Source organism: Neocloeon triangulifer, unplaced genomic scaffold (genome assembly GCF_031216515.1).
Source record: "Neocloeon triangulifer isolate White Clay Creek 2 clone unplaced genomic scaffold, ASM3121651v1 ptg000006l, whole genome shotgun sequence".
Classification (NCBI taxonomy): Eukaryota; Metazoa; Arthropoda; class Insecta; order Ephemeroptera; family Baetidae; genus Neocloeon; species Neocloeon triangulifer.
The window spans coordinates 1,873,129-1,895,581 of NW_026775549.1; the positions used below are offsets into that span (position 1 = coordinate 1,873,129).

The window sequence follows — 22,453 nt, forward strand, 5'->3', positions numbered from 1 at the left end:
CAACCTCGTTTGTCCTCCATCCTTTAAAAAAACATCCTGGTGATATTTAAATTTTTGAATTTTGAAAAATAAAAATGTAAAAATATCCAAGAAGTCGTAGATTAATGTAATTTTGAAAATGGGCAATATGCGACTGGCCACCCTACTCAATGTCGTGCTGGCATGCCTGTTTCTATGTCCGAACAGGCCGGACGTGGTGGACGAGGAAGGTATCAGTGGGTACCTGAGCAGGCCGAAGAAGCGTACCATAGCTTGGTGAGTGGCAAGAATATTCGATGTACCGCTTCTCTTCTTTCATTTTCCAAACATTTTCAAACTTTCTCTCAGCATGATTTTCCATTTTCGACATTTTACTCTAAATGTGCACATTTTCATGTTGGATATTTCGTTTGATGTGTATTTAACAAAAAGCTGTGTGGAAAAGAGTAAAATTAGCGAGTCTCTTTGAATTTTTCATCTGCATAAAACATGAAAAGAAGTTTACTTTGCCCAGAGTAAATTAAAAGTTTCTCTTTCGAGATAAAACACTTTCTCGCTATATTTACTCTTTCATTAACTCGCATTCCGTCAAAGAATGTTATCTTTGATGTGCTTGTGAGATTCTATCAACTATAATAATTTCTACAAAATTGTTCTCCGCAGCCATAAATTAATTCACGTTTGATGAAATTACAAAAAAAATCTTTAATTTCCAAGTGGCTGAAAATTTTTGGAAATCAAACTTGTTTAGTTGAAAGTTGAAATCCTGATAAAACTAAAAATAATCAGGCTCAAAATTGACGTGTCTTTTAAAATAATCAAAAATTTTCAGCTCAATTAATTGTCATTCACTCTCGGCACATTAATTAAAACAGCATGGAAAATCATAAATAAACACTCATGTAAATATACAAACTTTAATTCAAAAATTCAGCACAAAATTTTCCTCATCCTCTCTCATGGTTGGCGTGAGTGAAAGTTTAAAGACGCAATTAACGAGAGTGTGGCCCCCACGCAGGAGCGCCCACGGCCGATACCCATCGCCGGATTTCCGACGCAGGACTTCAACAAGGGTGGCGAGGGCAGCGGCGGCCAGGGTAGGCTCATCGGCCAGGGCAACATGAAAATCACCGAGGAGCAGATTAGACAGGCGCAGGCCAGAATGCGCGGTTTCAACCACACAGAACCCAACACGCCGCTCAGCTCGAGAAGGGGACACGCGCTGGTAAGCACCATTAAATTTGCATAGCTTGGATGCACTCGTTCCGTGTCGAGGTTTGCAAAACGAGAGAGAACACTCGGGCCGGCTGGCGAAATAAATTGACATTCTGCGGCAGCAATGTGAAATGGAGATGAAACATTGACCCCGTGGCTTGTTTGCTTTGCGCGATATCGTTTTTGAGCCGGTCGGAAAACGCTTTGAAGATTTCTATGAGGCAGGGCGAAGCATACACTTTTATTTGTACCTCCAAAGGTTCTGAATCCAGGGAGAAAGAGTAAAAAATAAATTTAAATTTTTATGAGTTCCATCCCTTGTTTTTTAAGAATAAATTTTCTTTTAGACATTTTGTTCTTGTGATGTCATTCTATAATGAGAAATCATAAAATGATACAGCTTTTCAGCATAATATATAAAAAATTTCCAACTCAAGATGAAAATTAAGCAGAGAGCCGAAGCCAGTATTTTTATATATGAAGGGAGGAAAGAAAAGAAAATAAATATAGTCAAATGCATATATTTATAAACATGAAATATATAAAATCCTCTGCAGACCAAATTTTTATTTAAAAATAGTTAATATTATTGTTATGGCATAAAATATTTAGCAAATAACGTTTTTAAACAATGATCGAGCTGAAGATTCCATTGAGGGATTTTTATTTCTTTCATTTATAGGACATCGACGATGGAAGACGGGGCAGCAAACATGTCAGTTTTATGGAGCACAGAAGCGGACTTGTGCGCTCGCAAACGACGTCCAGCTTCGAAGAGGCCCATTTGGGCGCCGCAGCCAGGTGGCGCATGGCCGCAGCTCGGAGTCAAGAGCGACTCCTCGACGGGCCCATGATCAAGCCCAAGAAGGCGAATTACTGCTTCACCCACGAAGAGGAGTCGCCCGCCAAAAAGACTGTGATTATGGGTGAGTTGCAAATTAAATGAGTCATTTTCAAAGTTGTAGGGAAGAAATCCCCAATAATTGAAGAAAAGTTGAATCAAATTACATTCATTGTAATGCTTACATTGTGAAAATTTACACATGAGTTAGGGAATATGAACAGTTTTTTTAATAAAATTAAAATTAAAATTTTTTGTGTAAATTGTAAGCTCATAATTATTATTATTTTTTACTTCTTTTTAATAAAACCTCCACAAATTATTTAAATTTTTTTATTTTGATAATTTGCAAAAAACATTTAATAAAAAGAAAAAGAATATATATTAAAAATGAATAATAATTTTACAAAAAATATTTTTACAAGAGTTGCCATTTTTTTTATTGCAAGCTTAAAATTTGTGCTATTATTTATTATTGTGCTTAAAAAAAGTCCAAGCATCAAATTATTGTGCAATGTTAAGACTAAACTATATTGTTTTATAATTCCTAACCTTTTCCTCTTTAATTAATTTGGACTTGATGAATTCTCTGGTTACCCTAGTGGGCAGGGTGTGGAGTTTAAATTCACCACCCACACTATTCAAATATTTTTCTCACTGGGCGGTGGCTGCTGTTGACAGAAAAGCTGAAGAGGGCGGCCATGAAGACCCAGGCCACGCAGACGGAACTGCCGCTGCCTGCGGTGGTGCAGAAGCCGCCCAGAGAAAAACGACACCACCACCACCAGCACCACCAGCACGGCTATTTGTCACTCAGCCCGCGCTCCATGCACAAATCAACGCAGGCCCAACGAACGAGGTATTTATTGCTTCCTGATTCCCCACGCAGCGGGCGCAAAAGTTGTACCGCAAAACTAGTTTATCGAAAGGCAGCAGATTTCCTAGGGACTTTCGTAACATAATCAATACTGCTGAAGAAATTTTATCAGTGAGATGTATTATTCTGACTTAATCTAGCTGAATAATAATTGTTGTATTAATTTTTTTTCGCAAGAATTTTACTTAAAAGGTTATTACATCTTAGATCCCAGATAGTTTTGTTCAATAAATTATAACAGTAACTTTTTTATTTTATTTAAATAATTGAATTCGAAACAAAATTTAAAATGGCCAAATATTTTTCATGTGATTCCATTGAAAATTTAAATAATAATACTCAGTAGTTTTTTCTTATTCATGAATCTAAATATACAGCTCTAAAAAAAAAAAATAGTAGTAATATTAAATTGAAAATGTAGGATTTATTTGTACTAAACCCTCTTCAACGTGTTAAATTAAGAGAGCTTCTGGTTAACTTATTTTATTATCATCTGATTATGAAAAGCTTTTGTAAATTATTCACATTTTAGAAAGAAACATGCTTACAAATCTTCCTTATTTTCCCTCTTTCTAAGTAATGCACTGAGCATGCAATGCATCCTAATCTCTTCTCCGCCCCCCTTTCTACAACCTTGTCATCCGTTAAATGCAGAATAATGAAGAGTTACTCGGCGTCTTGCGGCGGGAGCACGGCCGCCCAGTCGCAAGCCTCTGACATCTCGTGCATATCCGGAAGCACTTCTGGCTGGGAGCACATGCAAGACAGTGCTGACGACGACGACCACGAGGAACAGCCCTTCAAAGACCGCCCTTTCATGCAAAGATCGCAATCGGCGCAGCCATCCACGCGACACAAGGTGAGTTCGCCCCGCTAATTAGAGACGCGCGCTTTTATTAATTAATTTCAAAAACAGTGCCAAGACAAGAGAGACTTGTCGCCGCGCTACAAAGAGATTTTCATCGATTTCGAGCCAAATCCAAACAAAGTTTCGCCCCAACCATCCCCCAAATCAAAGAGACCCCTCCACAAGACCCTTTCTGAGGGCGAAATCCTGCTCGAGAGGAGGAGAATCCAGCACTCTGATTATATTGATAGGGTAAGCGAGTTCAAAAGCATGATTTCTAAAAAAAAGCTTCAAATTTGATATAAAATGCTACATACTTATTTTACAAAGTGGTCAATTTTAAAATGTTACAATTCTAACGTTTTGAGGATATAAATTCAGTGAAAGAAAAACAATTGTATTTTATTGGAAAGCCCTTCAAGGTCTCAAAATATGGAATATAAGAATAAAGTGATTTACGAATTTTGAAATTTATAATTTTTTAACAAATTGCCGACATTGCTGTACCTTTTTTCACACAAATTAAAGTATGCAACCTGCCGCACAACCATGTCGAGCAGGTTGCATCCAGTTGAATTTGTTTTTAAAAGTTAAAACTTTATTTTAGCAATGCGAATCATCAGCAACCGTGGAGGACGCAGAACTTTATGGGCGTCATTTCGATCCAACCTCTCCTCCTTGCTCACCGCAAATGCCCTTAGCCAAAAAGTCTTCCGAGGGCACGGATGGCACCAACGGCAGCATGTTCAGTTCATCATCCCTGCTCGACGAAGAGGAGTTCCACGAAAACATTCTTGTAAAAATTGATATCAAAATTCCGTATGTATATAGAAGATCAAGAATTTTTTCCAGATGAGAGAGGGCCTTTTTGGCAAAAGACGATTGTCCCTAGACGGCCGTTCCGTCGGTCGATCCGAAGACTCAGAATTTTCAGACGATCGAGGAGCGGATGAGGTTGAAAGAAGACCTCAGAGCCAGCCTGCAACTGTGATAACCACTTCAGGTTTTTAATCATGTTGTTACTTTAAAAAATAAAATTAATTATTTTTCCGACAGGTTTGCTTCTGCTGCCAGACACCAGTAAGCAAACAGGAGGTTCTTCCTGCGACTCTCTGTCGGTCAGTGGCTACACCGGCAGTCAGCAAAACACGTGGCGCGAATCGCAGGCCACCGTGATTGGAATTAATAATTCCGACCTAGAGAACATGGGCAGCACGTCCGAAGTATCATCTGGATCAAATCAAAAGCGTGGAATTCTGATCGTGAGCCAACAGCAAAAGCCCCTGGAGGCTGAATTCACTGAGGAGGATGAATCAGTCAAACCACCCACAGAAAGGTTTAAAAAATAAATATTTTTGTTATGAAATAATTTCCTTTTTATGAATAGGAGAAAATCTGCTTCTCCCCAACCGCCAAAGCCTGTGTCTTCGCCATTTTCTAACAAAGCGTCTCCGTACCAATCGCCATCTCTTCTGCGACCTTCACCAGCCTGCATGGATGTGTCTGAAACTTCTGAGGACTACGTTACAGCCACAGACAATTCAGGGGCAACGGATTCCAGCTCCAGACGCCTTGGGGTCAGTTTAGTATTTTTCTATTTTATTAGATGTCTCTTAAATATCATCATTAAATAGCTTTCTTGAGTATAACACATTTCCAAAAAAATATAGCGGCACAATAAATTGTACAATATTTCATTTTACATAGAGCACTTTTAGAAGCCAAATTTCCTAATAATATTATTCCAAATAAACATAGTTCCAATGTTAAATTTTTAATTTTTTTTACCAATTTTTATTAAAAATTTTCACGCTTTTTACAATCATAGTTTCCATCACTCCAAATAATGGCCATTATAATTATGTGTATACACGTGTGGCAACAATGTGAGTGTGTGTGCATGATTGTTGTAGCCTGATGGACAGCATGAACCCTCAGGAACGTCTTCCAGCAACCTGGGTGAGGGGGGCAGTTCTTTTGAAAGTGCTTCATCCATGCACAGCAAAGATGAGGTGAGTGTTTTTTTAAAAACACGATTTCTTGTAAGTTATAGAAAAAACACATTGGTAGACTTCTTATGAAAAATTGTAATTGGTTTAATTAAACGTTTTTTTATTATTCTAAAAGGTGCCTCTTGAAGCATCCGAGCCAATGGGCGGCGATTCGACGCCGACCCCGCGCCCGGACTTGATCGAATGCTCGGCCAAAGTTCCTGCCGAGTCTGCGTCGTTAAGTTCACCCAGCGCTGAAAGCAGCAGTAGCCAAGGAAGGTAATCGACCGAATTTTACCTTCTTTTGTAAATAATTGTAATTGTGATCGGCGCTTAATGCAGTTACAGTCTGCAAGGAAGCTCGGCGGCCGACGCTGACCAAGCGCATTCGTCGCCCCACCTCGCTGAAAAATCTAAAGCGAAAGTGCCCTTTGATGTTTCCACCGTTGAACAAAAGCCCACGTAAATGTCATAATTTAAATCGTAGATAAATAAAAGTTTTAATTTCATTTGTAAAAGTTTAAAATAAATAAGTTATAAATTGGTGTTGTTAAAAAATAAATATTTATAAATTAGGGGCGAGATTTTTAAATTCATATAAAAATGTAGAGTAGTGTTTTATAGGGAAACTTTTTAATAAATCCACGTTGCACAGAATTCAACAACCAACCACAGCACAATGGGGTGACGAAGAGAGAACAAAGGCTAAACGCGGCTTCAAGCTCGACTTGCCGAGCACCCCGTCGCCCTCTAAAAACGAAACGGCCATCCCTGTGACAAAGCCGCCGCGCAGAAAACACAGGCACCCTGGTAAGCCTCTAAAGTATTTTTATTCTTCATTTTTGCAAAATCCGATATTTTTAGTTGAGCCTGCAGAAGTGACAACTCCGGGAATGGTGAGGTCCCCAGCAATGCATCAAGGCTTCCGAGCTGAAGACTGGGTTGTGTCAAGATCCTCTCCGAGCACTTCCATTCCACCAACTATTTCCAACATTCCTCCGTCAGAGCGAATTTCCCCTCAAACTGCAACAATGGTAATCAATTTTTTATTAAAAAAAAAAATTGAAGTAAGCAACTATTTAAAAAAGCAAAAAAAATAATTTTAGTAAGTTTAAAAAATTAATTAAGTGAAACAGAAATGCGTATTATTTACTTTAATGGATTTGAAAGAAAGCTTTTTACTGTCAATAATGCTTTAGAATATTTCAGTGATTTCAGTAAATATAAAAAAAAATTAAAATTATCCTGGCGCTTAGAAATGTAATTTGATTTCCTTAAAACTTTAAATTTAGGCTTTAAAATGGATGGTTTTCTTTTTACTGAATCAATTTATAAAGGAATTAAATTTTTAATAAGGTTGCAATATATTTTCATGATCATATTTTTTATTCAGGCTGTGTCACCTGGCAGCAGGAGGCTGCAAGCAATGCGGCGCAATTCTTCAAGCAGCAGCAGCAGTGATGAGGGAAATGTGCGCCGCACCCCCAGTCCTTCAGGTCGAAGTCCGACTAATTGTAAAACCCTTCCGAGAGCCAGTCCGAGAAGAAGACCTGCCAGAAGTCCGACGGCCAGTCTTCAAAGGTAGATTTTTTTTTAAATAATCTACAAATAATAACTCTTGAAAATGAAGACCTATTAGGCGGAAGAGCGTTTCCGATGAAACCAAGGGAATCAGCACATCTCAAACCGCCCTGCCCGCCGTCACTTACACAGCCAGTTCGGTTCGGAGAAAGTCGGCGCCTAAAATCTGCTCGCCAGTCAAAGGTATAAAGATTATGAGCTGTAAATTGATTCAGTACGTAGGACACTAGTCGTTTTCATCTCAGGTCCCGACGGGAAAATCGTGCCCCCAGAGAAACTGCTGTCGCCCCACCCGCACCACAAGTTCCACAGTCTCGGCAGAAAATCTGGGTCTAATAAGGTCGGTTTCGGAGGAAAATAATGTTTGGTATTTTTTTTCTAATGTTTTTTAATTGTGATTCAGACGAGTCCGGTACATGTAGTAAAAACTGCTGTAAGTGCCGAGAGTCTGCGTTCTGTCAGTCCAGGGAGTGACTCTGTGTTTTACGACCCACAACTCTCAGGTTCCCCATCAACTGCAATTGGAACAGACACATCACCTCAAGTGAGTTAAAAAATAACTAAAAAAAAAATTTAAATTATTATTAATCTAATTATTATTATTGTAATAAGAACAGAAATCCAACTCTTCAATGGACCTTAAAAACTCTAGATTTAAAAGAAAAAAATTTGGCTTAAAATGCAAAATTGTTGAAATTCCCTCTTAAAAATGAAAGTATTAATTTTTTCAGGCAACTCAGTCAGAGGCCGCGCCAGCTAACGGGGATGCCTTTATTGTCAAACCGCCAGAAGGTTTTGGCGACTCTCCCGAAGGTCCCAAAAAACCTGGTGGAAGGTAAATTTATTTTTCAATTGTTCAAAAAATATTTTAAATAAATTTTCAGGTTGTATAAGAAATTGGAAAAAAGGCGTTTTAAGTCTGAGGAAAGGGAAAAGGGTTCCTGCAATCACCAGCACAAGGAGGGCACAGGGACGCACCCTCGGCGGCACCAACACAGGGCGTGCAAACACGCCACCGCCAGGGCTAAGTCTGAAGAGCGGCGAGGAGAGAAAGGCGATAACACCAAGTATGTTTAATTTATCTTTTTCTGTACAAATTGTGCTTAATTAGACTTAAACTCAAGGGTTGCTTCTTCGAGATCGGCAAACTCAAGTTTGGAGTTGTTGCGCGCGTCAGGAAGTTCTCCAAACATGCAGCCTGAAAATCCAGACGAGATTGGTGTGATTTACGGCTCTTACAGAACCGCCTTTTGGCTTTACATTTCCCCTAGAGATGAGAAACTTGTGTGGAAAAAACCTTTGCCAGCCACACCAAGTGGTAAACAAAATTATTTAAATTAATTCATATAAATTGTTTCATTTTATTCTACTTAATGGAATATGGTTTTTAAGGCTCGCTTTCTCACTGTGACAAAAAAAAATAGTTTCTTAATCTTTTTTTAATTCAGGTTCACCACCCACATCTCCAGACGGCTCAACCTGCAGCGAGAGGGATTTCCGGCGCCGTTACCAGGCAGTAACTCATCGGATGGTGCACAGAAGGGCCAGCGCCGAAATGTTTGAGCGACTGGCGGCCAGAACGTTTGGTGAGTTGAGTGTTGTGCTTAAAAAAACAGCACATTAAAATTTAGATGTTTCAGTTATTTAATACATTAAAATTTAATAACTATTTTTAAGTTTTATTTTTTAACATTTAATTTTTTGAAATGTTATATTCATTAGCAGTAATGTCTAGCAAAACTTTCAATCATAAATTTTTCAAAAGTAAAATTCAACTGGAAGTTTATAAAATTTTATAAAAAAATAATAATTAGTTACGCGTCAATGTTAGTACCAGGGAGGGTTAATCTCTATTAATTTGTTTGTTCATGTCTTTTTTTTTAAATAATCATGGAATAGATTTTAATTTTTCATAATATAATTCACATTTTTTTTATTATTTATCATTTCATATCTTGAAAAAAACTATCGTGCATTTATTAAACAAACCATCAGTATTTTTGGGCTCAAGTGCACCAAAAATTCAAAAGCAACCTTGGCACAGTGGCACTGGTTGCCAAACCAAACACTCTGCATATTGTGCAAGTCGCCAGCGGCCTAGTCACAAAATGACACAGAAAGCCTTTGGTCCAAAATATGCGCAGCTCCTCTTTTGTGTCGGCGCAATTTACATCACGTACGAAAGTAATTTGTTGACAAATAATGCGCCCGAGATAAACGCCCAGCGAGCCGGCAAATAAATCACAATTGCGCAGCCAGCGCGCGTCCGAAATAGAGTTTAGAGTTCTCCATTATGCAGCGAAGAATCTGAAGCACATGTCGGGACGCGTTTTTTGAGGAATTCTTGAGTGGCAGAAGGATTTTTATTATTTGCTCTGGCGAAATGCCACTTATTCTAATACCCACTCTGGCATGCGCGAGTCTATTTTTGCCCCGGAGATAAATGAATGGGTGGTGATTTTTGTGACGCTCGGTCACAAAAAGTGCTGGCAAGTATTGATTAATTGATTTTTAATTGACCCCAAAGTACAACATTCAATTAATTTTTGTAATAACAATAAATTTTTATTTCCTGCAAAAATATTAATTAAATAATTTTGCAAAAATAATGCATTTTAGTATAATTTAAAAATTCTTTATGTAGACAAGAGATTTGGGTAATAAACTAACTTGCAGCCCAAACTCTTGCAAAACCGCAAACTTTGCTGGGTCTCGCGACCACTTAGCATAACTGCTGCATGAAACAATATCGTGTGTTATTTCTGCCTGGTTCGCTGCGAATAACAACTAATTTTAGCGCACGGCGCCTCCGTCCCAGCGCTCATTAAGACCGCGCGCGCTCCTCTGCGAAAGCGCTTTAGACAAATTTACTGGTCAGTCATGTTCGAGGGAGTTTGTCTCGCGGACCAGGTAGACGAGGTGTACAGAGCCCTCTTGAGGCTCTACTGCTGGCACGAGGTTGTCATCAGGTTGCTCGCCAAAAATGGTAATTCAGAATCCAATTATATATCAGGATAATTTTTAATAATTATTAAAAAATTTAATTACCTCCAGAAGTAAAGTTTAGATGGTTTAATCTTTTTCTCTCTCTTATGGACAGTTTAATTTACTCTAAAATAATATTATTTCAGTTAAAAAATATTTTCATATTAATAAATTGATAGTTTCCATGACTATTAGTGTAATAGGGGTGGTAGACAGAAATGAACTTTCATATAATAAATTTTGTCTCAAAGTCTCCTACGATGTTCATAAATCACAAAATAATATTATATTTTGTTTATTCGTAATGTTATTTCTTGAAATAATAATTATATATGGCATAAAAAGTATTTCCTGCTGCAAAGAAATTTTACGTTGGAACAAAAAATGATCGTAATAATTTATTTCAAAGATTTGAAAAACAAACATATGAGCTGAATGAAGTTTTAGGGATTCAAATAAAATGTTTTAAAGAAAAAAAATATAAAATCTGGTGTACCAACAATAAGAAACAAATCAAATCATGAAATTAAAATTCGTGTTTTATTTTGTAGAAACTGAGCAGACCGTGACTGTGCGAAAGGGTGATGGCGAATTTGGATTCCGCATCCACGGTTCGCGGCCCGTGGTCGTGTCGGCCATCGAGCCGTCCACCCCGGCCGAGAGCTCTGGCCTCGAGGTGGGTGACATCGTGATCAGCGTCAACGGCGTCAACGTCTTGGACGCGTCCCACTCCGAAGTGGTCAAAATCGCCCATGCAGGTCAGTTTTCGTTGGAAACTGCAGCAAATAATTTTATTTATTTATTAATAATTGTCCTTTTCTGATGTAAATACAAATAATATTGATTGATTTATGTTATCCTCTACTCTTACGCACTCTTATTATTTTATAATTATAAATTTAAAATAAACTTTCATTAAACTGCTCGTAGCATAAAAATAATATCATCTAAATGTGTGATATTGAAATATATGTTTGTGCATTAAAAACAGTTCTTATTCTTCTATAATCCAAAAAGTAATTTTTTTACCCTTTAAATGTTTGTATTTAAAAAGTATTCGCTTTTTTCTAACGCAATTTGAAGTAATCATAGCTTTTTCTTTTGTATTTGGTCTGTTGTGTCCTGAGTTGCTTGCCTGGTTCTTTGCTGTACTGATTGTTGGCAATCTTCTTAGCTGGTAGAGTTCGCATGATTTTAGGCTCCGAGGTGCTGCAGCTCGAGGTGGCCCGCACCAGGCACCTCATCAGCCCCGACGAGAGCGACTCGCCCGAAATCGTCGTTGGGGTTGAGAGGTGTGGACACTTGATGAAGAAGACGCCTACTGCCGGACAGTGGGTGCACCGATGGTTCGTCCTGCGATACGATGGATGCCTTTATTACTATAAAACGCCATCATTGGTAAGATTTTAAAAAAAATTCAAATATTTAACAAAAATAATTAACTGTTTATTTTTTAATCTTCAAAATTTTTATTTTCATTTAATTTAAATAAATAAACTATTTTGCGTTTATGATTTATTTTATTATTACTATTAATGTTACTTTTACTATAATTTGTAAAAATTTAAAAAAATATATATAAAAAAACTAAAGAAAAAATTATTAAATTACAAAGCCTATGTCTCAAGTATCTCATTAATTGGGTTGTAAACAAAATTTTGCTGCAGAAGTGAATCACTTCAAGTGATCGATGTAAACATTTTTAATATTTCTACTGTCCAAACTTCAAATTGTATAGCAAATAATTAATCTGGGGAATTTTAATATAAGTTATGGCGCAAGTTAATGATTACATGGAGTATGGCCAATATAGTGTTTATAGCACGTTTTTGTCATTGGTTTGTTTTTGTTGACGACGCAATTTTTTTTTAATAAATAATAAAACATAACTAGAAAGTTGCTATTTGAATAGTTTGAACAAGGAACTTAAAATTTATTTATTAATGCAGGAGAGTCGACCGTTGGGAGCAATCTTGGTGTCCCAATTCACCGTGTCGGCCCCTGACCCCGCAATCCTTCCCGAGGGTGCCAACGACCCCCGGTGGCTCATCCGCCTGCTCAAGGACGGCATCCTGGCGATGACCCTGAGTGCAGACAGTCAGGCTGAGCGGGACCAGTGGCTGTCCAGCCTTTACACGGCTGCCACCACTCCAATCAAGGTTCCAAAAAACAATATTCCGGCAAAATTTGATCTCACTTTGTCTTTGGTGTGTTGCGATGCCGTTTTATTTGATTAATTACTTTCTTCCTTTTTATGATATTTTCCTCAAATAATTGTGCTGTTTTTGTCAGTTTTACTCGTTCTGTTTGTGTGGTTTGGTAATTTGATCGGAAGATTTTGTCGACTGAGATGAATTCAATGGCGTTTTTACTCCAGTGGGAAGACCGTTTGGTGAACAGAGGCACTTTGGGCCTGAACCCGTCGGACATTATTAACCCAGACTGCTTCGGATTCCTCAACAAACTCGGACGGCGCTGGAGGAACTGGAACCGCCTCTATTGTGTCCTCAAAGATGCGTGTCTCTTCCTTTTCCCTACTCCAGACTCACCCCGAGCCTCAGGTACATAAATATAATGTCACAAACTTGACAAAGATTATTATTATTATTTTATTATAGAGAAAATTAATACCTAAATCAGAGAATATTGATTGAATTTATTAAAGGAACACCATAGGTGTGCGACATTACATATATATATATATATATAAATCAGAGAATATGAAAAAATTTTACTTCATTATTAATTGAGTTATTATTATAATTGCAGAAGCAGTATTCATTTAACAAATGATTAAAATATAATAGGTCAAGTCAATTATGATAATTTAATGAAATGTTTCTACATTATTTACATTATGAGACAAAAAACTTTAGAAATTCTAGGATATCTATAAATATTAATAAATACCTTAACAAATTTTGCATAAAATGGTAAAGAAAAAATATTAATGTTATTTAATTTTTCTATGATAGAATTAATTTAATTTTAAATCACAAATTTATTAAAAGATTGAATTACAAAAATACATTCTTTAAAGTAGAAAAAAAAATTTCTTATAAATTTAACAATGAGCGAAACTTTTCCTCCAAACAACTGTTTTATAACTTTTAATTAAATGGGGCTGTTAGCTGTTTATTTCTTCTTTTTTTCATTAAAAACACATATTTTGCACAAATTGGGCAACTGACATATTTCTCATTTCTTTTAGGCCTTCTTTGCCTGCATGGTTATCGAGTGCAGACTGCAAGCGCCGGCGGCAAAAGATTCGCCTTTGATCTCTTGGCGCCAGAGTCCAAGCAAAAGCATTTTTACTTTCACACTGACACTGAACTTGATAAGAAAAGGTATTTTTTTAATTTGTAAAAAATTACAAAAAAAAAAAATATTATAAATTCACTTCAGGTGGATGGCTGCGTTGGAGTACAGCATTGACAGATGGCTGAAAATCGCCTGAATTGCACCAAAATCAGCCTTGTTCCTGCATCATAGTTCGCAAAACTGATTTTAATTGAAAAATAGCTCCCAAAAAAAAAGAGACGGAATCAAAAGGAACCTGTAGGAGCAAAATTTATAAAAAAAAAATTAATGTGATTTGTGTTTTTATGTCAATGAAAAAATTCAGCTACTCTAAACATGATATATAAATTTAACAAGTCTTATACATAATTGGAAATTGTTACACCCTATTGAATAATTACATAAAGTATATTTGGAGGTGGAAAAAATGTATTCCTTTCTTGCCAGCGAGCATGATGTTTATGGTTATATTGACAATTATTCACTAAGCGCATTGTTTCTAAAAGATAGTAGCTGTACATAAACTATTTAACACTTAACACGCAAAGCACTGGGAGAATCGTTATCCAAAGTCACCATTTTTAACATTAGGTGTTTAGGTGTAACAAAATATTTTTATGTGCCCTCTGCTATTTAAAAGTTTAGAGATAAAACAAACGAGGCCTACTAATAACGTATGTTTAAAGAGAGAAACCAGAAATACATTAATTTTCAGTAAATTTAATTTAACTTATCAAAATCAAATTCAAGCTCACCGTTTTTGCCCATGGAAAATTGTTGCAGTTAATTGTTTAAAAATTAGTGCTGCTTTTCATCGCTTTAATTAGACATTATAAACTATTCTGGATGTAATGTTCCTTTTTAGAGAAAAAAATTGAATAATCAACATTTTCTTTTTGATTTGAAAGTTAAAAAGTGTTTCGATAATAAAACAAAGTGGATAATTAACGTGATGTGTACTCAGAATGTGATAAATATTAGGGCTCAAAGAGAACTATTGATCAATGTGCATATCTCTAGAGAGGTGGTGAGTTTGCATAACGACCCTGGGGCCCAGATTAAAAGTAAGAAACAAAAAATGCCGCTGAAATAAAAACGCCAAAACGGATAATTTTACTGAGAGAGAAATTTTATGCCAACACACACGGCCGTGTGGGTGGAATCGTATGCGGGTATATCAAACAACACACACGCATTGTAACTAAAAATTAACAGACACACACAAAGAGACTTAAACGAAAAATCCTTTAAAAAAGCGTTAATGATAAAAAGAAAAACAATGAATGGTGCCAAAAAGAATTTTTACGTAGGAGTAAAAGTTTAAATATATCAAAAAGAGGATGTATGTTGGAATGTTTCCAAAGTCCAGGTTCATGTACAATATTGACCTGAAGAGAATATTGAGAGATAAAAAAAAATGTGACTAAACTGCCAAAAGTTTATAATTCTATATCATGCAAAAATGTATGTTACATGTACCGGCATATATATGGAAGAATTAGAAATAGTTTAAAAAATGGCCAAGCACAAATTAAGCATTGATACAAAATTCGGCAAAGGGTGCAAAAAATCACATTTTGCTTTTGAGAAGAAAATGCAGATGGATTCATCAGATTACTCAAATAGTGATCACTATATTTAATCACTTCTAAGAGTGAAACATTCCTGAAATGGAAATTTTTAAATATTATACATTTTTAAATGTGTGCTTGATCGGCGCATTCATGGCGCAAAATGAAATGGCGAGAGTAAAAAATATTGTATTATGCGCTGGAAAAATATTTTCTTTTGGATCTGCTTGGATTGTGTGCAAATACACAAAAAGTTTGTTTGTTTTATGGACCGGTGTTTCTATGAATATTAAATTTTCATTTATTATGATATGACGCTTTTAGTGCGATTTTGGCAACTGTGGGGTTGATATTATTCACGTGGGAAACAAATAGAACTGTTGCAAAATGTTGCTACGGGAAAAGCGCTGCATTTCTTTCCTGTTCATCAAAATTAAAAATGTTATACATTCAAAGAGTTTATTTGGTTTTAATCCTTGATTTTGACTTCTAATCTTGTAAAAAATTCAATTTAAGTGGTACTTCAACATGACTCATATTTTTAGTCGAGTCCATCCTAATCCCAAGTTTGTTGTTTTTAATTAATAAATTTTATTTTAATATTTTTACGGATACTAAATAAAATGAAACATATTGAAATTTTATTTTTTTTAAATGTTATTTAAGGCCGCAACGCGACAAAGTGGACAAATTTTAAATTTTTTTATATATATATTTTTAACACATCTTCTGCAAAAGGTTCAAATTGAATTTTTTCAAACTGCTTTTAACTTTTAACAGTAAAAATATCATAAACTTTTGCAATAATAGTAAAAAGCCCCTAAGTCTATCTTTATGTTTATATTTCCATTATAATGAAAAATTCGTCAGATGACACAATAAGAAATATTAGGTCCCTTTAGGCCTGCGCGTGCTATTGACATTTGACACAGACACAACACAATTATTGATAGCTTAGCTTTGTGCTATGCCATTGGAGTGCAAGAGACGCAGACGAGACTTCCAATAATGCTGCTATTTCCATTATAATAAAACAATTTCACGTATCTTGCCGACTGAACAGTTTTTACGCGCTGTATTCTCTAGTTTGCTCTTGAGCTCGCAGCGCCGCTCAGTGGAAACCTCGGAACCAAAGGAATGCTGTTTCGTAAAGCAGATGTCATCGTCAGCTGACTCGAGTTTGTTGTGAGATGCTAAATACTCATATGCAACTCCTCGTGACTTCAATTGCAAGAAAAGGTTGCGACCGCGCGTACTTCACTGATTGCATGTGGTGAGTTTTGTGAATTAAATTAACTGTTAATGTAATTGTGCTAATTGAAACTGATTGGAACTTAAAAATAATGGCTTATTATAATTTATATAATTTTCATAATTCTAGCTTTTTCTTATTAATTTCATTGTAAACAAATAATCAAAGTTAAAATCCATTGGAGTTGGAGTGGTATCAAACTACTATAATTAATAAAAAAAGTGCTAAGTTTATATTGCATTTCTTATTATTATAATATTTTGAACTTTCATTAATTTTTAAGGCAAAATTGACTTTTTCTCAAATTTAAATAAATGAAAATAATTTCAAGAATATATTAAAGAAATTTGCTTCATCGCGTAAACAAATTTCACAATAATTTTGCAAATATATTAAAATTTATATTAAACTGCTCAAATAGTTGCACTGGGAAGAAATTATATATTCTTATAAATTAAATTTATTCCCCTGAACACAAAATCAGGAAATAAACTAGGAATATATTATGCAATTAATTAAATATATATTTAATTAAATAATATGATTTTTAGTTTAGGAGTGTTTTTTTTTCAAGAACTAAACTTGAATTTAGTGATCTTTTGAGCGGCGCACCGAGAGGAAAATGTGGTCAACATATTTTAATCTTGAAACCACTTGAAACCAACAAGTTGCTTTCTTTTACAAGTATAAAATACAGCATTAAAAAAAAATGAACGGTTCATTTAAAAAATCTTCTGATGAGGCTTTGTAACTTCAATAATGATTAAAATTTGATTAGGAGTGAATACAGTTGTTAAATGACAGCTGCTCGATTTACAATTAAAGCTACATATTTATTTTTCTACTTCTTTGAAAATTTTGTTACAGAGAGACTAAAAATTAGATGGCTACATTTTTGCAAAAAAGTTTGCCTACAACCGTAAAAGTAATTATTTGCATTATAAAGTTTTTTTTTATTTACAATTGAGTAAACTTTTGTTATGAATGTTGAAAACAAATAATGAATAAACGCTAACAAAAGCCCTTGAGTGATTTTGAGCCACCCGACGCGTGCTTTTCCATCGATTTTTCATCTTTTCAACAGCAAAAATATTCGTCCAATTTCTCCTGCAGCTACATATATTCACAGCACCCTTCAGCAAACACATTCATATGGACTTGCCTCAAACTTTTTTTCTATTCTCTGTTACATGGCCCGAGATTGAAAGGGCAAGGGACATGTACTGCTGAAATCCGAGCTCCCAATAACACTGCTGCGCATGGCAAGCAGATTATAAAATAACATATACACAAGTTCAACCATTTCGCTTCACCACCTATGGCTTTATTGAAAGTGCTTTTGAGCTGCCAAATCTCAAACATGACCAAATTTAGATTGTAAAAAAAAATTAAATTTAATATTATTAAAACTAATTTTGATCATTTGAATCGACCATATTTGACAAAAGCTATGTTGCTGATTATTTTGTCATTAGGATATGGAACAACCAAGAATTAGCTGCTTCGATAAAAGTTTAAGAATGGTGTATCGGCTGAAAACACAGGTGATCTAAAGGTGAAGACGATTCATTTCCGTGTAATCAAAAATGCGCCTTTGTTCTTTGCAAAAAGATTTTACTCGTTGGCCAGGCAGATTTTACAGGCTGGGGGAAGGGGGTACATTTTTATCAGTATAAAATTAATTAATTCCGATTAATTCCAGTCTCAAACTTTAAATTGAACAGAACTCCCATATAGTGATTTGAATTTAAATTTAAATCACCATGAATAAACTTCTACTACAAAACAACTCGCAATTCGCATAATGCATAATTTTATGAAATTTTCTTTTCAATGCTGAACATTAGCATTTTTCTATCCCATAGATTCATAGATATAAACTGCAAATGACAATAATTGATTGATTAATTACCATTTAATACATTGCTAAACAATTATGAAAAAACATCAATAGAAAATTGTAACATTGATTATACAGAAGCATGAATAAACACGATAAAAGGGTATTTTTCATGTGATGAAATTCAATAAATTTAAACTTGTAACTAATTTGTTTGAAGGAGATGATCATGGAAATGAAGCGATCGGGCTTTTCCTCGTTGCAGAAATTTTTTTTATTCAAAAACCATTTGTTTTTTAATACAAACAATTTTCTGCAACGAGGAAAAGCCCGATCGCTTCATTTCCTTGTAACTAATTCATTCAAATTCACTCACTTAAGTTATTAAAATATCTGTATTACTCTGTATAAGTTGAAACGCAAATCAAACAAGTTCTATTTTACTTTCAAAACAAAATTACGCAAAGCCCAAAGTTTTAATCAATCTCAAAGCAAATAGCACAAATTGAAAAGTTTTCGCGATTGCCAAACTATCAACAAATTTCTTTTTATCTGATTCCAAGTCAGCAAAAATAATGAAAAAGCACTCCACTTTTAGAAAGGCGAAAAGTCGTCAGAGTTGATTTTTATATTATTCCTCGCGCACTTTCTCGTTCTTGCACGTCGCCGTGTAATAAAATTCGCCTTAGCCCGGGCATAACTCTTCTCTCCCTTATACATATCAGCAGCTTTCCGCTCTCTCATGGTAATGCAAAAATGACAAGCGCGGAAAATGCCATCGCATGAATCATTTGCGAAAGAAAGGGGCGTACATTGCTCGAATTCTCTCTCGTGTCAGAGATGATGACGCGGGATCTGCTTCTCAACCAGAAAACATTATTCATCTGATTCATCTCTCTTCAAACCTCATCCTGTCCTTCTCATTTTGAAAACATTGCTTCATCTCCATACCCCTGAACCAACCAATGAAGCAAATGAATAATCCAGCGGTTTCTCATCCTTGCTGTCCCTTCTGCAACTTTTCATATCAAACTCCATTTCGGCTTTTGAGCCTCGAGCACTCCTGGAGCATTAAATCATTTTTTTTTTTATTGGAGTAAAAAGAATTTTCAAAGTTAAATTTAATTATAATATAATAAATTCTTTTTGAAATTTGCTAATTTTTGTTATACCAAATTGTTAATTCTTTTTTTTATAAAATAATGAATTAATATTGAAATATTGTGCCATTAGAAGGATACTTTTTGGATATAAATAAAAAAATCTCTTGTAGGAACAACTAACCATGAAAATCCTTTAAAATACAAAATTTCAAATTGTTCTGTATTACATTTTAAAAATAATGATAATAATAATTGAATATCAACAGATCTGTACAAAAATCCTCATTGCTTGTATAACAATTCAAGCGTTTAGTTTTTTTGTCAAGCCAAGACAAAGTGTCTTATTGGCCTGTGCCCTTATAATTCTTATTGTTATTTTTTTGTTACTTTTGTTTTTTTTTAAATTTGTTATTCAAATTATTTTAAAATTATAAATTATTTCTGCCACAATAAACTTTCAACTTCAGCATGCAATAGAATGAATGGAACTAATGGTTTAATTATAATACATGTTAAAAACAGTTTTTAATAATTTTTTTAATAGAGATTTATTCAAGAGTATAATTAATTATTGTTTACTATAAATCATTATTTAATTAAAAATGCGAAGTTTTGCTGCCTAAACTTGGTAGGTCGTGAATTTTGGCGTCGCGCCTGTCTAATAAATAACAAGTGCACCTCTTGACACCTTCTCGCTGTCTTTTGTTTTTGCAGACACCTTCTACTTCGTGGTACGAAGAAAATTTCGCAAACAAAGCATCCCACTTTCAGCCCTTTGAAACCTTTCGGTGGAAAAATAATGCCTCGCCTGCTGTGTGGTGGAACCGCGCCTGCCAGGGAGGCGACGGACGACGTGCAGAATGTGTGCGATCAGGTGAAAGCGCGCGTCGAGCAAATTGCAAACAAGCACTTCGACGAATTCAAAGCGATCACGTACCGACCGCAGACTGTGGCTGGGACCAACTACTTTGTTAAGGTGAGTTGAGTTGATTAATTTGATTACTAAAGTTTCCAGTGTGGTTTTCTTACAATTAAATTAGTTTATAAGATTATGATTTGCATATAGTGGATTTGACCACTACCATGTTTTTGGGACATAACACGCAAAATAATGATAGCAAAAATGCATTAAAATGACTATTTAACTAAAATAAATAATCCATTCAGAAAAGACCTAGCAAACTTTGGGTATATTACTCCTTCAATTTAAGTCCTAGGAAATCTCTACGAAAAAAAAACAATTATTCAAAGAAATTTGTATTTTGTCCACCTAATATTTATTTGTGTATACCTTGGCAATTTCTTTGATCGTCAGAAGACAAAATTTTTTTCTTCTTCTCAAGGTTTCCACGGGCGATGGGAGCTTTTTACATCTGCGGATTTACAAGAATCTCCAGGGACAAGTTGAGCTGAGCGGAATACAGCCCGACAAAGGTGAAGTGGATGAGATTGAATACTTTGAGAAACATCTTGATTAATATATCAGATGTAGAGAAGGACTTTCCTGTTTGGTTCTTTTTCCAGTTTTTTTTTTTTTTACAGAGGTCTAACATAATAATATCTACAACTTTTCTTGCTATGAAAAATCAAGTTCTTTTTGTGCTTCGAAGTTTTATTAAGGTGTAAAATGGAAAAAAATAGAACTGAATATTTCATACTTTCTGATTTATTTTCTGTAGCAATACACCTGTGAAATTTTGGTTTCAATTTTTAATAGTAAGTTTTAACGCTAAATAGATCATGAATATTCCTGCGCGATAAAAGAAAATGAGGAGAAACAACATTTTTTTCAGACAAAACATTCCGCCTTCTATTATTTCAGGCCCGCAGATTCATCCAATTAGTGTTAAAAATACAAAAAATTATCATAATTACATATTTGACTGGATGAGAAATTGATTGTAGCCTACCGGTGTTTTGCCATGTAAAAAAGTAAGTGTTGAATAATAATTCTAGAAAAGATTCGGCTATAATTTACTGCGATACAAAATTTAAATTGTATTTTATTTTGCAGTCACCACATTTCAGAATATTTTGTTCATTCTTGTTTATAAGTAAGCAAGAAATCATCCTGTTGCTGAGCAAAAAGAGATAAAATTAATGTTTAGTACAAAAGCAAGCTTGCGTAAAAGAAAAGGGGTCAAATAATGAGACGGGGGAGAAAAGGGGAGTGGAAAAAAGTTATCTTTAATAACAACTCCGCCAAATGAGCATGTACATACTTAACATGCAACAAAAAGTATCTCTTGAGGGAAAAGTTTGAAAAGACAGAGCGGATGGTTTTTTCAGAGGGATATTATAAATCAAGCCCTCCGTGTGCTTAGGTCACCACTTGCAATGCGTCATTCCCATAGTCGGAAGAATGACAAGGGACGAGGGAAAATTATTAAACCACAAAAACCACACATGAGATGAAGCCTGGTTTAATTTCTAGCGAGATAGGACGAAACACTAAAATAAATTGCACGAAATACAAATTAATTCTTTTTCATAAAACAATTTTCACTTCATTCCTCGTAGCAATAATATTAATCAATATTAATAAAAAAAAACTTGTTTTTGAAGAAAAGAAAGTTAAAATGAATTCTCAAGACATTTATTTCCATCTCTGGTCGGTGGCCAAGACCATAATTAGCTTGTTTGCACAGACCGCATTAATAAACAAAGCAAATATTTTCATGTTGAGCTAATTTTTCTTAACAGCTTAAAAAAAATCTCATTTATAAATGTTATATAATGTTTGCTTTTTGGAGCGCACTAGAATTTCTTGTAACTGAATTTTCCATCTACAAAGCTGGAGCCTTTTTTGTTAGCTTTGTATAGAGCTGCTTAAAAGGAAATTTATAGCAGGCAGTTGAAAACAGGAGTCCAATTAATGAACAAATAAGTGACAAACAGGCAAAGTAATATTTTCAAGTTCTGATATCGCACGAGTTAATTAACTGAATTCCAAGATTTAATAAGAGAAAGATCGCTTCACTGCACATCTCCGAAACGTGATCAGTGAAGCTTCAGATCAATGTGTATTGTCCTTTTTTACAAAGAAAAATAAAACAAGTGTTTTCTCCACC

At 35.0% G+C, this 22,453-nt stretch overlaps 1 protein-coding gene and 1 long non-coding RNA gene across 6 annotated transcripts in view; both read left to right on the plus strand.

Moving 5' to 3' along the window:
* The window catches only part of LOC132194433 (uncharacterized), a 46,116-nt gene extending 30,471 nt beyond the window's left edge, over window positions 1-15,645 (plus strand). The window contains exons 7-35 of one of the 5 annotated variants that reach the window (XM_059615690.1): window positions 187-255; window positions 998-1,204; window positions 1,877-2,120; window positions 2,717-2,894; window positions 3,567-3,771; window positions 3,829-4,011; window positions 4,367-4,555; window positions 4,612-4,762; window positions 4,816-5,095; window positions 5,147-5,336; window positions 5,673-5,771; window positions 5,887-6,029; window positions 6,093-6,212; window positions 6,406-6,560; window positions 6,615-6,784; window positions 7,144-7,331; window positions 7,381-7,514; window positions 7,562-7,671; window positions 7,735-7,875; window positions 8,063-8,166; window positions 8,216-8,398; window positions 8,456-8,649; window positions 8,780-8,917; window positions 10,868-11,074; window positions 11,491-11,714; window positions 12,266-12,475; window positions 12,694-12,877; window positions 13,528-13,663; window positions 13,722-15,645. In XM_059615690.1, coding sequence (XP_059471673.1) covers window positions 187-255; window positions 998-1,204; window positions 1,877-2,120; window positions 2,717-2,894; window positions 3,567-3,771; window positions 3,829-4,011; window positions 4,367-4,555; window positions 4,612-4,762; window positions 4,816-5,095; window positions 5,147-5,336; window positions 5,673-5,771; window positions 5,887-6,029; window positions 6,093-6,212; window positions 6,406-6,560; window positions 6,615-6,784; window positions 7,144-7,331; window positions 7,381-7,514; window positions 7,562-7,671; window positions 7,735-7,875; window positions 8,063-8,166; window positions 8,216-8,398; window positions 8,456-8,649; window positions 8,780-8,917; window positions 10,868-11,074; window positions 11,491-11,714; window positions 12,266-12,475; window positions 12,694-12,877; window positions 13,528-13,663; window positions 13,722-13,773 — 4,788 coding nt within the window. In that variant the 3' untranslated portion in view covers window positions 13,774-15,645. The remainder of the gene's footprint in view (window positions 1-186; window positions 256-997; window positions 1,205-1,876; window positions 2,121-2,716; window positions 2,895-3,566; window positions 3,772-3,828; window positions 4,012-4,366; window positions 4,556-4,611; window positions 4,763-4,815; window positions 5,096-5,146; window positions 5,337-5,672; window positions 5,772-5,886; window positions 6,030-6,092; window positions 6,213-6,405; window positions 6,561-6,614; window positions 6,785-7,143; window positions 7,332-7,380; window positions 7,515-7,561; window positions 7,672-7,734; window positions 7,876-8,062; window positions 8,167-8,215; window positions 8,399-8,455; window positions 8,650-8,779; window positions 8,918-10,867; window positions 11,075-11,490; window positions 11,715-12,265; window positions 12,476-12,693; window positions 12,878-13,527; window positions 13,664-13,721) is intronic. The other 4 variants (XM_059615692.1, XM_059615691.1, XM_059615694.1 and 1 more) reach the window with 4 other exon arrangements.
* A 699-nt stretch (window positions 15,646-16,344) lies between these two features.
* On the plus strand, window positions 16,345-21,039 carry LOC132194206 (uncharacterized). Its single transcript, XR_009441522.1, has 3 exons — window positions 16,345-16,460; window positions 20,097-20,358; window positions 20,726-21,039. It is a non-coding gene; the product is annotated as an uncharacterized LOC132194206 (long non-coding RNA).
* Window positions 21,040-22,453: the final 1,414 nt, after the last annotated feature.